Source organism: Ambystoma mexicanum, chromosome 3q, assembly GCF_040938575.1.
Source record: "Ambystoma mexicanum isolate Mex_15411 chromosome 3q, UKY_AmexF1_1, whole genome shotgun sequence".
Lineage (NCBI taxonomy): Eukaryota > Metazoa > Chordata > Amphibia > Caudata > Ambystomatidae > Ambystoma > Ambystoma mexicanum.
Window position 1 is genome coordinate 175099846 of NC_090926.1, and position 19382 is coordinate 175119227.

The window sequence follows — 19382 nt, forward strand, 5'->3', positions numbered from 1 at the left end:
GTAGCCTTGCGATGTTGTGTACGAAACTTGTCTGGGCGACATTAGACCATCGTACTCATCCTGCAGTTGTGTCTTGGGTTCTTGAGTTTCGTACTGTGGATAGTCCTCTTCGGGATATACTTCCTCCACCACTCTCACGTATCTTCATGGCCCCTGTTGGTATGGGCGGGTTTGGTATGGAGGATTCGGCGTGAGCCGTTGGATTGGCCTGTATGAAAGGGTGCTGGTCATGCAGCGTGTGGGAAAAGGCCTTCCTTCTCTGTATACAATTTGGAAGTGTCCCTCCCTGCCACAATTTCCGCACTTTTGTGTGAGGGCAGGGCATGAGCCCGCATGTGGGAACGTCATTCTGCACCTGTAGCACTCCCTCTGCATTCATGGGGTCGCTGTGGCACTTGACCCGCTGTTCCTTTCGCTGCTCTTGCCGTTGGCCGCCTGGATTGCAGCAATGATGTCGCTCTTGTCTTGTTTGGTGGCTGCCGTGCTGGACATGTGTGTGGCTTGCTTGTCCACCCTTTCGAGTATTCGTGCCATCTCACTCATCTCCTCAATGTGATGGGCTTTTTAAGTAGCTGCTTTTTTAATGCTGGCGAGACACATCCCTCAATTAACCTTAACCGGATGGCTTCGTCCAGTGAAAACGCATCAAACTGGCAATGGGCGCCCTTTAGCCTGAGTCTTGTGATGAACTCATCAACTGTTTCTTCTATGCATTGCGTGCACTGGTTAAAAATGTACCTTTCATAATCCCTGTTGGGGGCGATGACAAGCCACTTGTTTAAAGCTGTTATCAAGCTTGCGAAGTCAGTGAGTTCTGATGGAGGAATGGTCTTGATTAACGTTTTTATCTCAGTCCCTGCCGTATTAATAAACATGCTGCGCAGGCGTGGGGAGGTTTCTTCTCTTGCGTCGTCTATGAAATTGTTAAAATCCTCTAGCCATTCCACCCATCTTGCCCCTTTGTCGATCTGGGGTGTCATGGAGAACGGGGGAGGCATGTGCCATGCTGCGGCAGTTGATCTCGTGGCTGGCGCAGCCGGTGGCGCACTTTGGCCTGCTTGGTCGGCTGACGTGCTCATGGTGGGATACGGTGGATGTCTGTTGAGCTGTGAAAGGTGTGCCGCTTGTGTGCTGGGTACTGGCGGGCTCTGCGCAGTTTTGGCGGGACTGCACGGTCATACAGTCTCTGGGTGGCGATCTGGGGGCGACCCACCTGTGGGAGGCTGTGCAGCCTTGACAGTGCTGCTGGCCTGGTTGTGTTGGTTGGGCTTCTTGACTGAAAGGCGCGCCTTTCTGCAGATGTTGGTGTTTTTTGTTTTTTTTAGCGGCCCCCTTTAAGGAATTGGGGGGGGCGCGGCAGCCTGCGCAGTCTCCGGTGCCAGGAACGTGGAGGCTGTGAGGGAAATCTCCTGGGAGGCGGGATCGCTGTGTCGTGTAGTGCTGTGGTGGGGCACTGGAACTGCCGGAGGGGCGGGGGAGGACCTGTGCAGCAGGATCGGTGCATTGTCTGATGCGCTGGCAGCGCGCAGGACTGCCGGGGTGGCAGAGGAGGGCCCTCGAGCAGCAGGATCGCTGCAGGCGCCACATGGTGGGATCACCCGCGTGCGCAAGGAGGACCACGGGACGATGAGACCACCGTCCTGGTGCGGCGGCCACTTGGTGGGATCACCCGTGCACCGTAAAGGAGGACCGCTGGCTGGGACAATCCTCGTCGCCAGTTGTTAAGCACGGATGCAGTTTCAAAGGAACACAGGAGCCAGTTGATATAGTATGTGTTCTTTTTTCGAATCCACACAGTAACTAACTCCTCCCCCCAACTTCCCTTGTCACAGGACGTCACTTCCCGTGTGACGTCTCTTCAAATGTGGGCCTCCCTTAACGGGGCAGCCCACGGTAACAGTGACTTGCATCTATTGTTTTTTTGGATAAAAGTTACCTTACAAAACCAACAGCAAATTGTCTGGCTTTTTATCCAATTTTTCATAGAAAGTGTGCTGTATAATGCACAATTTTAACACATTATTGTAAAAACATTCTCGGGAGGGAAGGGGAGGCAGGTGGCAGTGGTAGTTGTGGTGGACCCACCCAAACTCCCTTCGAAATCCCTTGTTTACACCCCTCCATTTATGAAACTCCCCAGCGGCCACTATGGGAAGGCATGGCTGGAAGACAGCATCCAAGCAGGTAGCTGCAGCCTGCAGGTCTTGCAGCTAGGAAGGGTTTAAGGGCATTGAGAGCAACACAGCAGGGAGTCAGGGTAGGTAGTGTATGTCACAAACGGCTTCTTCTTAGAACAAGACTGACAAGCACACAGTGCCTTGTGATGAGTTCGAGTCATGTGCACCTCAGCAGTCAAAAGGAAAAAGGTAGGTCCACCCAGAACAAGTTAGAAGCTGAACAGAGAGCATTGGCTAACTGAAAGCTGGAAGCTGCATGTCAACAGGTTTTTTGTTCCTGATTGGTTTCTGTGGGGTAGAGTGGCAGAGAAGCAGACTATCAGGGCAGAGCCAGGACAGTACACGAGGCTCATCAAACAAACTTGTGTTTTTCTTGTCAACATTGTGCCAGGCTCCAGCAGCCATACTGGCACCAGAAGTGATCATGTGTCCTCTGGCTCCTGAACGTTTGGAAGAGAAGGGGTGCTTGGTTTAGCTTTTGTAATGCCAGTGGGGGCGGTGCCATGGAGCAGAGCCAGAAACCTGTTAAATCATGATCTATTATGAAGCATTTTTCCTCGTCACCGGTGGCCTTGCCTGAACTGCACACAGGCACATATGTGTCTCTTATTCCCCAGGCACCAAGCACATTATGTGTCCATGTAAAGTTTAAACAATTACTAAGAACAAATCAACACATTTTTGTAACATGGTGACCAGGCAACAATGGAAAATGTACACCAAAATAAGCAGGTGTCCAGCGGCACCCCTAAAAGGTGGGGGACAGTTAGGGGGCCCCAGGATAAGGGCCCAAGGCAAATGCCCCTTTGCCCACCCATAAAGACATCTTTGGTAGGATGTACCACTTGGTTCTTCTAAGGCTGTGATTCTACATGTTCATTCAAGCAGTGAGCTCCACTCTGAGCACAGTAGCTCTCCTTCTGAAGTTGTGGCTCCCCCTGCAGTGGAAGCTGGGCATGCAGCCGTAAATGTGTTTACTCTCCCTACTCTACTCTATAGCTGGGTCTGTGGCTCAGTGGACTAATGCATCCACTACAGGGGCCTGTGTTTGACCTCATGGTCACAGGTTCGAATCCTGGCCGATTCACTCAGCTCTTCATCCTTCCGAGGTCGATAAAATGTGTACTATGAAGTTCGGTAACAATAAACATCTGTTATTAGCGCCAAGATGCCCCTTTGGGGGTGAATGTGCTCTTTACAAATATGCCTGTTATGTTACTCTGCCCCAGAACTAATTCTATCTATACAATCTGCTTTTCCTCTTTGTATGGGATGAAATTCAGAAAATCAGACAGTCCCCTGCAGGGCTTTGCAAGGCATACAGTTTGTTCACCGAATTAAAAATGAAAGAAAACAGTGCTTACATATCAGCACCAACAGGGAAAAGTCTGCATTCCCTTGAGGTCCCGGGGGTTATCACTTAGATGCCCTTTCTCTCCTAAATGGCGTGAAGACTCAGGATGGGTGATGACGGCCATTTTGCAAAAGACTGAAGATGAACTTGGGATTGGTCAAATTAGTCTGATCAAACCATCCAACTACGCCAAGCCCAACTCCTGCACTTCTACAAAGCCAGGCACCCAACTAAAAGTGAAAGGCAATCGAATTTATTTAGTTTGCATGGTGCTATTATTCCTTTGTACGATTCTAGTCTGATGAGTCTTTGACTGCGGCGATGAGTGTGGGTGCAGGTGTGTATGTTGCCAGGTGTGTCAAACGATGCAAGCAGTAGGTGTCATTGTCCTTGTCCTGTGGTTGACATTTCTGTGGACAACAATTCTTCATTTGTTGAGCCTGGGATTGTTTTCCATTTCAATTCGGTTTTCGCTTCCGGGCTCTGCAGGGAGATAGAGTATCACTTTTTACATAATCTGTGTTTTTTGTGTGGTAGCCTTGTTGGGTAAATGCATGTTGACGCAGATGCAAACATGTCCTGGTTGTTTGGCCATCTTCATGACTTTTCTGGGCTGCTATCCCCTCCTCACCTTTGGCTTCTATGAGAAATGGTACTTGCTCTTAGATCTGGGTTTAAATATCTTGTCATTGTGTAACTTGATGACGATGACATACTGTTTGTTTTTGGTTGCGTGAGCACATATGTTACTTATTGTCTTGTAAATGTTTTTGTATGTGCCTGCACTAAGCCATATTGTCTGGGTCCTGCCCGATTTTGAAGTGCTACACTCAGTTAGGTTTGGTATGCTACATTATGTCATGTCATGTTTTAAGCTGTAGAAACCTATTGTGTAATGTCTTGTTCGGCCAGGATCAATGTGTACTTTTCCTAAAGCTAAATGCATATTAACTACAATCTGAGTGCTACTGCAGGTGCCTATTCACTGCTTTTGGAAGCGGGGTAAGGGGGGGAATATGATGTTGGTTTCCTTTTATACTAGTTCATTAGGTCATGTTATATCATGTTGAGGTTTCATTATAATGTTTTGCTTTACATATCAAATTATAAAGCACCTTTGAAGCAGCCAGGAGGCAGCATGTAGCAACACTCTAAATACACATTCCAAAAGAAAGAAGGTTAGACTTGGCGCTCTATTCTGTTAACAAGACCATGCACCCTTGTTCTGACCTAACATTTGCTTATGCCCTCTATTAACGGGACACAATGCATGCAGTCACGGGTGAGAAGACTGGACAAAGCCATAATTATGTAAATTAACTTCTATAACCTTCCAGCCTCAGCGGATTCTTGCTTCACACACCAATATAACCATTACCTTATAGTTCCTAGCAGGACTCAGAAAACCTCCAGGAAGGCCGGACTTGGGCTTTTATCCCCAAGGAAGCTGTGGCAAAAATCCCACCCCCAGTTAAATGTGCCCATATTTCCTTCCAGCTTTCCAATCTATAGAACCCGTCCAGTGGCGGCTGGTGACTTTGAAATGTGGTGGGGCGTACATTTCTTTGGGCGAGCCCACCCCCCATCAAGGCTGGTGCGGCGGGAGCCGGGGGTTCTCCCTGTAAACATTTTTGAAAAACTGCATCCAAAATGTGCAATTTACTGTCCAAACCCACATAAATAGGACATACAAAGGATTAGGTTTTACATACTACTGGTGGTACATCATTCTTACGTGTGCAAGTGTGATGGTGTATTTTACAGCAGCTTGTATTGAGAAGAGCTGTACTGTGGTGTATGCATAAAGAAATTCGTTATGTAGATAACCATTAATAATGGAAAAATATCATTTTGTCATGCTGTTACTGGAATTCATATGCGATCATCCTCTCACTGGCTTTGAGTTGGAACCAATAGAACACTACCGACGCATGAGATTTTCAAAACAACTGATGCGTTCACAGCAGAATCGCTAAGAAGAGTGATGGCCAGCATCCGCCCATTCCATTAAGAAAAAACTGTGCCTGAATGCTTATGGAGCTATACTACAAGTTGAAATAGACCAATACTATGCAATACAGACATACTAATCGCAATATAAAATAGCAACAAGCAGGTGCAGCACCACTCATTTAGCATAACTCATTTTGAAAACGTATGGAAAGTAACGGCCTTTGCATGTTTCCCATGAACAGGTTGGTTGAAGCAAGCTATGACACCGGAATGCATATTGTGAATCGTCTTCCAAAAATGACAGAAATGAATGCAGTGTGCTGGTGGGGTGAAAACAAGCTATAAAAAGCCATCGGACCAGAGTGATTGCAATCTCCCACGGCCAATGTAAATAGTGTTTTTCAAGGGAGCCCTTTCATGGGTGCACACTCTATCCTGATTCAAGAGACAGTCTGATAGCAGAAGAGGAGTGGAGTGAGCTCCTGTTCAAGGGACTGGGCGGGTGCACAAAACAGGATGCTTTCTACAGCACATACTGAGCCTTCATTACAGAATTGCAGAACAGCAGTGGTATTTGGACCTGCTTTCACTATGTCTTGGCGAACCTCAATCTGCACATCGCAATTGCCTCACGCTGCTATTATTTACAATAGTCTTGAGCTGGGAGTATCTGGAGAGGGGAGTAGGGTGTGTGCTTCAAGACACGTATTCATGGTGGGAAAGTGTGTTAAATATTCTGAGTAGTGCACAGAAATGTCAACTCATGGCCTATGTATGCGCAAAATGGAATTACAATCAATCTGGCAGCTGGCACATGCTCAAAAAGTCACGACAGAATGAGTCTTGACTGCAGGGTTAATTAAAGGAAGGGCAAGATACCTGCAGGAGGCACATAATCTCACACACGCTCGCGTTTATTGAAGATTGACTATTTTCTTCAATAAGAATGCAAACCCACAAGTGCGACATGAGTAACCCGTGAAACTTGTGCACGGGCATCGTTTCCCCCTTTCTGTGAAACGCTCTCGAATGCAGCTTAGTTAGTTCCAGAAAGTGAGTTACAGGGTAACCTAGGTTAGTTTGTGGCAGTTCGTGGCCCAGCTGCCAAGCACGTTGGCAAGGCACCGTGAGACAAGCATTGTGCTTCTGGGTGATTTGAACTGGCCCCTAGGGTGGGGGTAGAGATGGACTGAACATGGTCCAGAAACGAAAGCCAGGAGGGCATTTGATTTTCTACATGACACTGGATTTTAAAATGTGCATGTGAGCTAATAAATGTGTCCACTGGAAACTTTTTATAATAATGTGGATCCGCCATTTATTAACACAGTACATTATTAACATGACGCAGAGCAAATACAGGAAACCCGTTCTTTGCTGAATTACTGACGTAGAGCTTGTAGAATGCCGGATTTGCCAATCCACAGTTCCCTTCTAACGGGTCTACAAATTGCCCAAGAGGGGAAAAAACACAAGCATTGGCAAGTCATAACAGACAGAATGAGGCTTGACTGCAGGGATTTTTAAGGGCTAAGATATCTGCAGCAGGCACATACTCTCTCACACACGCGCATTTATTGAACATTGACTATTTAAAGTAGTCAATCTTCAATAAGCATGCAAACCCACAAGTGCGACATTACATGTAGAGCGACTGCCGAGAAGCATTAAATATGCTAACGTTTCGGCTCGGGCCGCGACGTTAGCATATTTAATGCACATGAACAGAACAGTAAGGCGAATAATTAACTTACCGGAGTTGGTGCTTGGTGAGGGTTAACTAGGCCGCGGTACACCGCACGTGAAGTGGGCCTGCTGGTCTCTGGGCAGCTCAGCTCGTCGTCTTCTACGTTAACACGTACGTGCACCCTGCATCATCACCCCAACCCTCACGCTCAAATGTTATTGGCTGGCAAGCAGCCAATGACATTACTGTATCTGTGCTGGCCAGGGGGAGATTATCATTTCTTCAGTGCGCTGTTTGCGCACATATTAGGACTGGCGGGGCCACCCCTCAAGCGCCCCGCCAGCCTTCTAGTTGAAATGATTTACAAACGTTACGTAGAGTGCGTGGAGCTATAAGCTCCACGCACTTTACAATGGGAAAAGCAGTGCAAATTGGGACGCGCCCCGCTGTGGCAGTCGGCCCATGTTAGGACTCTTATCGTTGGCTCGGCTGCCACAGTGGGTGCGTCCATAGAACAGTATTCGCCACAGCGCCCCCGCGCTGCAGCTAAATGCAAACGCATTCCGAAGAACTTCTGAATCTGTTTACTATACTGGAACACTGTCACACCTGGTGGGGGCCTAGGTGGAAGGGGCGGCGCCCTGCCGCCCTATGATAGCGGCCGCCACTGAACCCGTCTAAAAAAACTTGCTGTTCTTGGTTTAGGGGAGTAAGCAGAGGGGCTTTGCATGATGGGTTTTCTTGAGCATGGTTTCTGCATGTCTTGGCTCACAAGGAGATGTCTGAACATGGCCAAGCCATAAACAGGCTCTGTGTCCCTAAGCACTTTGCACACAAGCACAAGTCTTGAGTTTGGTAACCATGACATAAATGAGCAAACCAGAAAAGTGTTTTGCACGCTTTTCACGGAGCTTTTGCAAACTGAACACATTCGGATTTCTGACATGCAACCCATCCAAAAATGTGTTGGGAGCCTAGGGAAGTAAGTAGAAGGGTTTTGCTATCCATGGGCATGGCTTCAACATGCCCAGGGGGCAACATACAGTGAGCACATTCAGACATAACCCCTGGAAAAGCGAACACCTTTTTCATATTTATCTCTCCTTACGGCACTGCACCCCATAGAATACAGTTGAGTCCCATGATAACTTTGATTCAATTGACCACATAACCCTGTGACTTTTTTCTTCTCATGCCTTTCTGAGCATCTTAGCTATCCTTCGCCCTCATCCCAACTATCTACCCGACTTTACTGCTCCCTATTACTACCGAATGTTCTATCTGTCTCTCTGAGTGGCAAACGCACTTCAACACCATAAATTATGGCTGGAGGCGCTATTCAAATGCAAGATAAAATAACATAAGAAGAAGCACAAGAACCAGACCAGACCACATTACTGGGGAGGGCTACACAACTGTCCATTGTGTAAGGGCCCCATCTCTTTTTCATTTGTAAGCCGTCCTCCTCCTCCACCTTTGGTGGGGACCTCTGACTCCAAGGATAAAAACTTAATCGTTTTTCTTAAGTGTTCAGGTGTTCCATGCCCTGGCTATCTGCCTTTCTTTGTTCTGCTTGGAAAAATCCAATAAACCTGTCCGTAAAGATTTGCCACGATTAACGCCCTCCCTCCACTGCATTATCTAGAATTTTGCCACAAAAAGAAGCAACAAAGTGGGGCTAATGGTATGCACATATTCCCCAAGGAAGCACCAGCATTCACAACGGGAAGGCTGTGCCAGAATGAATGTGCATTTGCTGGCCAAAGACACGCCTCCCCAAAAAGTGTTTAATAATCATAGACGCGTTTCACCTTGCTTTCAGCTCATTGGTGTAGAGCAGTGAATATGCTTGGAGAGGAATGCATTTGACTGGGTGGGTCTTATGTAATTCAACCAAGGAAATGTGCACTAGGACACATTTTTCGCTAGAATCCACCACCACCCTGCTGCCTCCTCCACCCAAAATCCTTTTCTTATGTTCATTCTTCCCATACCTTATAATATATTGATAGTGTGATCAGATACATGCTGAACGAGGAGCACAATAATGCACCAATGGAAACTGCTTTGTGCCCCAAAAAATGTATTTACCTTTTTCCACTGTCTAACATGTAAAGCCACATGTACACATTTACTATCCCTTTGTTTTAACAAGAAATTAAACTACACCACATCAATGCTTTTTTGTTATTAATGTATGCAGGCAGATGTTCCCCCCAAATATCAATCTGAAATGCCCCCTGACCCCCTCACAGTTTTTCAGCCAGCCGTGGCACCCTGAACCAGTACATAGTGTGAAAACCTGGGACTAATTTGCGGGAGCTCCACACGTGGGGACAGTTTGGTTTCGTACAAAATATAAGTGCGTGACATGAGACCATTTGTCAGCTATGCAATTACTCACCCCAGTAGAACATGATGCAGAGGGTGTAAAAGAAAACAAGCATTGGCAATGGCAACAGTTTGGACTTTTGTGTAGGCATGGCAAAGGCTCTTGCTAGGTACTCTCAAAATCTCGGAAACTTTAACTCGAGCTGATCAAGAAACGCAACACTGCAGCTGCACTCTTCCATAAAATCAGCCTCTGCAGTGATACACGAAGTTCTTGGTTATTGTGGATCCAAAGAGAAAAGTAAATAAGAAGCTCAGAGAAAGCAAAATGTAGTTAAGAGCCAGCAAAGGTCACAGAGGGGACACTGGGTGGTGCTAAACAACCACATATCACATGACCTCCCATCGATTATAGAGCTCCTTAACTCTCAGTGCTCAGAAACAGAAAGCCACAATCGTGTTTCTGGGGATGTGGTTTAACAGTGACTTGACCCTCCACCTCTCTATGTGGCTCCTGACCCTACCAGCCCACCTTCTGGACTTCCTGGGACTGTGGAAGCCACTGGCTATGCGGCTCTTCCCGCACCTCTATGCCAAGGTCTCCTTAGATAATCACACAGTGATGTATTCCTGTAAGAAAGAGCTCTTTAGCCGCCTGCCCGATTTCGCAGGTCCCTCAGGGCAACTAAAAGTGCTGGAGATCGGGTGCGGAACAGGCAGCAATTTCCCGTTTTATCCACGAGGAGCCAAAGTCACCTGTACTGATGCAAACCCCCATTTCCAGGAGTATTTGAGAAAGAGCCAGGCTGAAAATGATCACCTGCACTTCGAGCCCAATTTGCTGGCACCTGCTGAGAATTTGTCTGAGGTGGGTGATGCCTCCGTTGACGTGGTGGTCTCCACAGCTGTGTTGTGCTCGGTGAACAGCGTGGAAAAGGCACTTAAAGAAGTGTTGCGAATACTCAAGCCCGTGAGTATATTCTTTTTAAATGTTTTATCCATAATCTGTGTGTTGTAGGATTTTCATTTGTCGTGTCTAGCATTTGCAGTGCTGGTGAATCTGTAAGTAGTAGGGTCTGCATGTTGTAATGTCTGGCATTTACAGTGCTATTTGTAAGATCTACATTTGAGCTTTTGGACATTCATACAGCTGGGTGTTTGCAAGATGTATTGTCTGCCTTTTGCAGTGTTAGGACACTTGCACGGAGGTCATTTGTACATTGTCGGCACTATGTCGCTAGTGTTGGGGCATTTCATTCGCAGTTGCAGGTTATTTATTTGAAAGAGGTACACATACCCCATACATAGTCCAGAACTCAGAGTGAACATAACAAAGAAGGTACAGGTACTAGGGAACGTGTTATGAGTTATGTGTTATGAGTAAGCCTGGCTGGCCGAACCTTCTCAAAAGTGATCTGTGGTCTTCGACAAATCTTCTTGCTAGATTCGAGTAGGTTTGTGGGTTGCCACAGATTGTTCATCCAGCTTGAATCTCGTTTAAGACTCATAACCCCCAGGAGAAATTTGGGCACGTTTGGGTTATTCGTGGGAAACAATATACACAAAATAGCTTCAAAGGCAGCAGGAAGAGAGACAAAAGTTAGGGGAAAGAGAGGGGTTGGGTGAGGGTAGGTGAGTGGATTATCAGAAGAAATTGAGTCCTGTCCATTTGTGAATGTTAACCAGGTACTAGTAGGACAGCAAATTAAACCCTGCTGGAATATTTCTTGTAAATTAATGAACCTACTGCCGAGATCTATTTGTAAGCAGCAGGTCCCAGGTTTGAATCTGCTTTAAAACAAAGCCTTTCAGCCTTTTGAAGTTCATCAAAGTAGTAAAGTGTAAGTGGGGAACTGCAAGATTGCATGTCAGACCAGCAGAGTCAGTCACATGTGAGGCATGTCTAAGTCTGCGTTTCTTCATTCAGAGGTCGACACACTGCATTATTTAGGTTTACAATATTACAATTTAATAGGGAATTCATAACAGGCATGGACCTCGGAAAAGCCTATAGGGCTGGGGAAGAGTCAGTCATGCATTAGGGGTACATGACGTTTCATACTGCTGAGTTGTCTTAAATGAGGGCCACTGGGGTAACTTATTCAATAATAGGGAGAGCCCGTTGCTACAGGCAAATTACATCAAAAAGGCCAGTAGGACTGAGGCAGGGTCACTCACATTTCAAGAATTCATGATGTATATGTGACGTTCCTTAAATACAATTTAGTGAGGCAGGATTGCAATGTTGTGTGCTCTGTATACGTGGGAAAACACATAACACACATTATCTATTATGGAATAGAATAGCACAGTAACATTCCTGGCCTGTGTAACACTGACATAAGCTGCATTGGTTATTAAATCAGTATTGATAACATCTGAACATACAACCTATATACAACATATATATCACACAGCCTGTGGTAGCGGCCGTGTAGTTATGGTTAAGTTGCTCATCTCATAGGAAGACCACTTTTTGGCCAGTTTATAACTTCGCTCCACTTGGACGAATTTGTATCAAACTTTGTAAAAAAAAGTATATGGGCCAGTCTGAATTTTTTTAGGGAGGTGGGTGAGGTTTTATGGAGGGGGGCAAAGTAATAGGGGGGACTCCACATTTTTTTCTTTTTCCATAGACTAAATGGAGAAAAACTTTGCACAGGCCTACAGGGCAAACGGCTGGATAGATTTTCACCAAATTTGCGGCAGGAGCACCGCCTTGGTCCCGAAAGTGTGCTTTTGTATGTTTAGTGGAAATGATAGCAGTACTTATGTTGCAAAGAACTGAAATGTACGTCTCATAAAATGTGTGATATCTGGCTTCGCTCCGCGGACCCATTTCCCTGTTCGCTCTGCGATCAAAAGTTTAATTGGCTTGGGATATGCCGTGTTGTCGGCGAACATTGGACGCGGCCAGTGGTTGGCTGGAGGGAAGCATGGTGTGCATCACAATTTTGGGTTACGCCATCATGTTCTATCCGTGGACAGTGCTGCGCCGGAAGAGCTTGGCAAGCATACTTTACGCCATGTGGTGGTGGGAAGAAGGGATGGAAGGGTGGGGGAATGAAAAGTGGTTCATCTGATATATCTCATTAGATGGAAGAAGACAGCATTGTGCCTGCAGTATCCGTGCATACTGTGCCAATTCCTTGTGTGGACAATGCATGCAGCCTTCGTTATGGCACGATAGCTCATGCAGCGACCTCTTTCTATGGTGACTGGTGGCAGGTCGATTGCAGAAGGGGAGTGCATTGCACATGACATTAATATTTTAACATAGCGTGTACTGTGGTGTGTTGCGTGTGGTAAGCCTGTAGCCCCTTACATGCATGGCTGGTGGCCTTGCACCTATAACTTTGTGCCCTGGTTGCAAGTAAGTTTGACATTGTTGTCTTGTGTGTGTGGTTTGTCAACATTGCATACATTGTTGGTTCCATGGGTGTGTTGATTGTTAGTACATCCTAGAGTGTTTACTTCATGACTGGAGCTCATGGAGTGAACACCCCTGAAGTGTGTCAACTGGGTGCAATGTTCAAATGCTGTGTGCATAGAAGTGGATAGGGTTCAATTGCATATTTTATCGGCTTGGGTAGTGTCCATTGCGCAGAGTGCTGACTACTGTACTGCACTATGAAGTATTGGTTTTGTGCACTTCATAGAGTGCTGGGAGCAGGGCCACTGTTGTGAAGATTTTGTGGTTCGTTGGCAGTAACACCATAGTATGTGAATGAAAGTAGGTAGGGGTGCCGGAGGCTGTGTTACCTTTGTAGATTCTGCTAACTATTGCATGTCTCCATGCATAGCTGTATTATGGTGTGGAGGTTGGGTAGGTGTGCCGGTGGCTGTGGTACGTTTGTGGAATGTGGTACTTGGTCCCATGTTCGCATGCATGGCTGTATTACGTTGTGGTTGGTGTGGCCAAGGCCTAGACTCTTGGGTGCATGGCCAAAGGCTGTATGCCTTAGGCCATGCACCCAAGAGCCTAGGCCTAGACCACACCTACCGCAGCCATGCAATTTTCACTCTGCATCTCACAGAGGGTGGTGACCTTTAAAGAATTGTTGTAGAGCACATTTCAGACTTGGTAGAAGTGATCTGACATGTGTATATTGTTGGCTCCATGGGTGAGGTGATTGTTAGAACATCCTACAGTTTTCGGTGTATGGCTGGAGATGCTGCAGTGAAAAGTCCTGCAGTGTGCCCAGTGGGTGCAGTGTTGGAATACTGTCAGTATAGAAGACAGTAGGGTTGAACTGGATCTTCTATGTGCTTGGGTACTCTCCTTTGTGCAGATTGCTGGGAGAAGGCCCAATCTTGTGAAGATTTTGTGGTTTGGTTGGCAGTGATGCAGTACTTTGTGAATGGAGGTGGGTAGGGGTGCCAGAGGCTGTGATATGTTTGTGGATTCTTCTAACTGGTAAATGTTTCCATACATCGCTGTGTTAGGGTGCAGGGTTGGGTAGAAGTGCCGCTGGTTATGTTACATTTGTGGATTGTGGTACCTGGCCACATGTTTGCATGCATGGCTCCATTATGTTGTTCTGGGTGTGGGCAAGGCGTAGACTCTTGGGTGCATGGCCAAAGTCGTCATGGGTGCTGATCTGGATGATTTTGGATTCTAAAATCATGGATTCTTTTCCAAAACTTTCTACTGGAGGTGCTTTGGAAGCACATGCGACATGTACTCGGAGTGTTTAACGGTACATACGGAGTGCTGTACGGAAATTATAGTGTTGAATGCAGAGGTCTTGGATGTGATTGGTGCATGCGTGTGTGAATATTTCACAGTTTCCAATGAGGGAGTTCTGCAAAAAGAACAGTGGAAAGGGAAGAATGACTGTCAGTGCTTTACGGGGCATGGCCCTCGCTGTAGCTGGGAAAGCCCATGTGCCACATCCTGCCCTTCTGAACATGATGGGCATGGAAATGGAACTGTGGGGATTATCCAATCAGGTGTTCAGGGTGTGGTTCACAGGATGGGGAGGTACTAGTTTTTCCCAATACACAGTGTAGTGAGGTTGGCAGAGATGGAAACACGCATAGTGCTGTTCGTGGGTGATACTTTTGTGCAAGAAGTGACGTTGCTGTCATTGGCTTAGTTTGTGTCAGGAAGTATTCCAATACCTGAGCTGGGTGATACTTCCAGGTCGCTGCTGGTGCGAGCTGGATGAGAGGAAGCCCGATTTTTGCGCAGGAGGTAAGACAGCCAATATTACCAGGTAGCCTGTGCATTTTGTGTGCACTCATTTCGGGAAAGAGCTTTTTGGATAAGAACTGTTGTGGCTGGACTGCTCTCCGTGTGCTCTTCACTTTATGGACATTGTTATTGGTGAACAAATTGCACATCTCATTCTGTTTGCCTAAGCCCCACCTCTTTACCCAGCAGCCAATATTACCAGGAAGCCTGCGCATGTCACACGAGCACATTTCGGGAAAGAGCTTTTTGGATGAGAGCTGTTGTGGCTGGACTGCTCTGCTTGTGCTCTTCACTTTATGGACATTGCTACTGGTATGCTGGCAGATGAACGATGCATTTTGTGAATGGACTTGCAGTGAATTACTTCTAAGTATTCATTATTGCGCTTTCCTCTCTGTTATTAGGTGAAAAAATTGCACATCTCATTCTGTTTGCCTAAGCCCCACCTCTTTACCTAGCAGCAAATATTACCAGGAAGCCTGCACATTTTGGATAAGAGCTATTGTGGCTCTTAGGGCTGTAAAGGGGGCTTGGCAGGAAACTTAGTAAGTGATTCCTAGTTTGAACATTTAGCGTGTGAACATTTTTGTTACCTATTGTTAATAACCCTCAACAGTATGCTGAACTTACTTACTGCTTCAAACCATTGTTCCTGCACTGAGTTTCAGTTTGCTTTATAATCGATAAACCTGCACCATGGAACCATACACGTTAAAGTCAGACATGCTAAATGGCATACGCTAAAATTAATCCAGCGTCTGAAGAGTACGCCTGCAAAATCGAATCATTCGTTGTCCTCACATAAAATTTCAACTGTATGCAAGCGTCTTCAATCTGAGCTTACTACGGCAGATATTCGTCTGTTTTATTCACCTGTAACAGACAAAACATGTCCCACTGACATTCGTTCTACGAATACAGGGTCCCGTTTACCCGACTTAACTCCATCAATGAATCCATCTGTTAGTGATACGACCATGGCCGGTGTGCCGGTTATGGGACTTACCCAGCGTGAATGTGCCAACACAATGGCGGTAATCATGTTAAATATTAATTCACGAGTTATAAATTGTTTACCGCCGGCAAGTGCTTGCTTCAACATTGATATGCCAACTGCGCAGATAAAAAATCTAATAAACATTGATACTCCAATCAAAGCTAAATGCTTTGACGCTCTAGAGGAGGACGTCCATTTTGAAAACATTTCATTGCAAGCGGGTGCTTCCTTTCAAGCAACCACGCAGAGTAACCACCAGAAAAGAAGTTTTAGAAATCAGGAAATCCCTCAACTTAACTTATCACAGTGGCCTGTAATGTTCTCGAGTTTATCACATAATTCATCTGTAATAAAGCCTGGCTCATTTTGTCCTTCAAACTCTACAGCTCGGGATCAGCAAAATTCAACTCCTTAACCTCTTACTGTCCCAGCTGTATCTGTACCTGTACCTTCTACTTTATTACAAACTACTTTATCAGCACTGAACTTAGCTATATCAACTTTACTGAAACTGTATGAAACACTCGATGCAAGATTAATTATGAAAAATACCCTAATTGAAAACGCACTACACCAACAAACATTGACTTCAGACTCACTGAAATCTCTAGCAGTGAATAAACCACAGCTTGTATCAGTGCCAGAACGTCCCTTTTTAAATGCCTCGGCACAGAATCTCCTAATTCAAACTTGTATTTCGGAGATACTCACTCAATTAAAGTTACAATTACCATCAGCGCCATTACCTTCTGCAGAAACACCAACCCTAACGGAATCTGTTCAAAAAACTGTTCCACAACAAATGGCATTTTCGGTTCCATCTGCGATTAAACCAGTTTTAATTGACTTAATCTCGACCAGAAACTCTGGAAATGGTACTGAACAAGCAGTTAAAAAAAAGCAAAATTACAGAAACCAAAACTTGTTCAAGACATCTCCAAATTTTGTAAACCTCTTACCACATTTTTTTTTCTTTTCCACCGATAATGCAACCGAAAAAAAAAAAAAACATATGAAACCTATGAAATCAATTGAACAGGCAGCAAGCAATTCCTTTCTGAAAAATCTAACTAAACCAAAGAAAGGTCTAAATGCGATTAGAGCTGCTATGACAAAAAAATATGCAAATTTGAACAAAGCTTTAACACAATCTCGATTGCTAGTACAAAAACCACAAAGCGTGGCCGTGCATCAACCTCTCGATGATCTCATTGAGGAAATTGATGCTTAAGCTAGTCAATCTCAACTTCATACTGCAACGTCAAATTCTGAAGAATTACGACCACAATTGCAACCCCAAACAAATGGAAGCCCGGGATCTGAATTGTATTCTATAGAACAACGAATCATACAATTACAAAATTCGTGGAATATACATAACTCAAAAACGATTTCTCCGGCAAGACCACAAAAGATTCACAGGGTAATTAATAGAATTTTGCACAAAAGTGGAGCACGCGGCTGGCGCACAGTGTGCGCGTGCGAATGTCTGCGCCAGCCGCGTGTGCTAAAATCGATTTCCGCGCACAGCGTATTCAGGGATTTTAGCCTCCAAAACCAGCCGTGGCGCAGAGTGGCGCAGCGACCCTGCAGCAGCGCCGGTTACATCCCCAAGAACGCCCCTAGCGCAAGGAAAAGCCATCAAAATCCCCAATCCAGCGCAAAGGGCTGCGCTAACCCTGGACCAGTTTACAGGGCTGCCAAACAGCAAACGCCAAGCGGAGAACGTGTATTACTGGGATTCGCGTGAAGTTTCACACGCAAAAGGGCCTGTGTGAGTGGGGAACGTGTATAACTGGGGTTCGCGTGAAGTTTCACACGCGATTGGAACAGGGTACGTGTATTACAGGGGTTCACGGGAAGTTTCACATGCGATTTCAGCAGGGTACGTGTATTACAGGGGTTCGCGGGAAGTCTCACACGCGATTGGATCCGGGTACATGTATTTCGGGGGTGCGCGGGAAGTCTCACACGCGAAAGGGCCTGTGCGAGTGGGGTACGTGTATAACTGGGGTTCGCGGGAAGTTTCATACACGATTTCAGCAGGGTACGTGTATTACAGGGGTTCGCTGGAAGTCTCACACGCAATTGGATCCGGGTACGTGTATTTCGGGGGTGCGTGGGATGTTTCACACGCGAAAGGGCCCTGTACGAGTGGGGTACGTGTATTTCTGGGGTTCGCGTGAAGTTTGACACGTGAAAGGGCAACGCCCGTGCGCGATATGTCACAGACGCGCTTACGCGCTAAGGGCCTTTGGTCCAATGAAATCACGTACGTGTGTTGACCCGCTTACGCGCTAAGGGCCTTTCCTCGAATTACACGCTGACGTGCACATTTTTCACGCGCCAAATCACTCCGTATCAAGCTGGCCTTGCATACACACACAGAAGACCACGCTCCTGCCCTGAAGGCCATTTTCCTGCCCCCCAGAGCCCTGAGCACGCTCCCACCTGCCATCTGCTGCTGCCTGACTGTCTGCTGCCCACGTGCCCTGCTATTTGGTGCCTGCACATCAGCCATCTGCAGGGGTCCAGTTGCTGTGTCTACCCCTGCTGGAACCGAAGACTCCCGACTGGAATACCATCGCTCCACAGCTCAGCCCCAGGACCCAGTTGCCCACCCACTCCTGCCTCTGGGGTTGCCATGTCGGGCACATCTCCATCTGGCACCACTGGCAACCCCCAGCCAGAAAGGCAGAGGGCCACCAGCTTCACTGCCACCGAAGTTGGTGTCCTGGTGGAGCATGTCCTGGGGCATTATGATGCCCTCTTCGGAACATCACACGCCAACAAGGAAGTACGGGAGAGGATCTGAGACGACGTAGTGGTTGCCATCAACGCGGAGGGGGTGGCAACCTGCGACATCAAGCACGTCAAGAAGCGCTGGGAGGACTTCAGGTCCAGGACCCTCCACAAGGCCCGGCACCTCGCGGATGGGGGCCGGGCACGCATGAGTAACATCCAGATGAGGGTCCTGGAACGCGTAGGCCCAGCGCTCCACGCCCAGATCCTTCGGAGGCAGACCCGTCTGGAGTTGAGCGGTAAGTGGCCAAGCATTGCTGTGTGAGACAGGGCATGTTGCAGTGTGCTGGTAGTCTGATGCTTGCCTGTATTGTGACATAGGCCATGTATGGATGTGTGTGTGCAGGGATATCATGGTCATGCATGTCAGACCAGTTATGTGTGAACCACATGGCTGGTGCATGTGTTTTAATGCAACATGGGGAGCTCTATGCGGAATGCACACATGAAAGCATGGCTGTCTCTTTTCCTGGACATGAAGGGGGGGTGAGGAATGGGTGCTGATGTCATGTACAGGTATGGTGCACATGTGTGTTTGTGTGCCTGATAAGTGTGTGTGTGACTTTGAAACGCCGTGGATGCATGTGACTTTGAAGGCAACATCTTGGTTTACAGGGGCCCTTCTACATGGATGTTGATGTTGATTGCAGGCGCCAGGACTGTTTCTGCATGTGTGTTGTGTGCATTCCCCCATGTGTTGTGGAATGACAGGATGGAAGTGACATTTGACAGTGCCACTCATGTGTTATTGCTTCCTGTCTAGGGTATTTTGTACTGTACGCTGATGCTTGTGTTCTATGTCTCCCTCTATGCAGCATCAAGTGAAGAAGAGGGTGGAGACGGTTCTGTGGAGCCAAGCGGCGGGGATGCCTCCACTGGGCGGC

At 46.8% G+C, this 19382-nt stretch overlaps 1 protein-coding gene across 1 annotated transcript in view; it reads left to right on the forward strand.

Annotated features, from left to right (window-relative positions):
• Window positions 1-9938: 9938 nt before the first annotated feature.
• LOC138582284 (thiol S-methyltransferase TMT1A-like) overlaps window positions 9939-19382 on the forward strand; it is a 184703-nt gene continuing 175259 nt past the window's right edge. Inside the window, exon 1 of the mRNA XM_069653424.1 lies at window positions 9939-10472. Coding sequence (XP_069509525.1) covers window positions 9972-10472 — 501 coding nt within the window. The 5' untranslated portion in view covers window positions 9939-9971. The remainder of the gene's footprint in view (window positions 10473-19382) is intronic.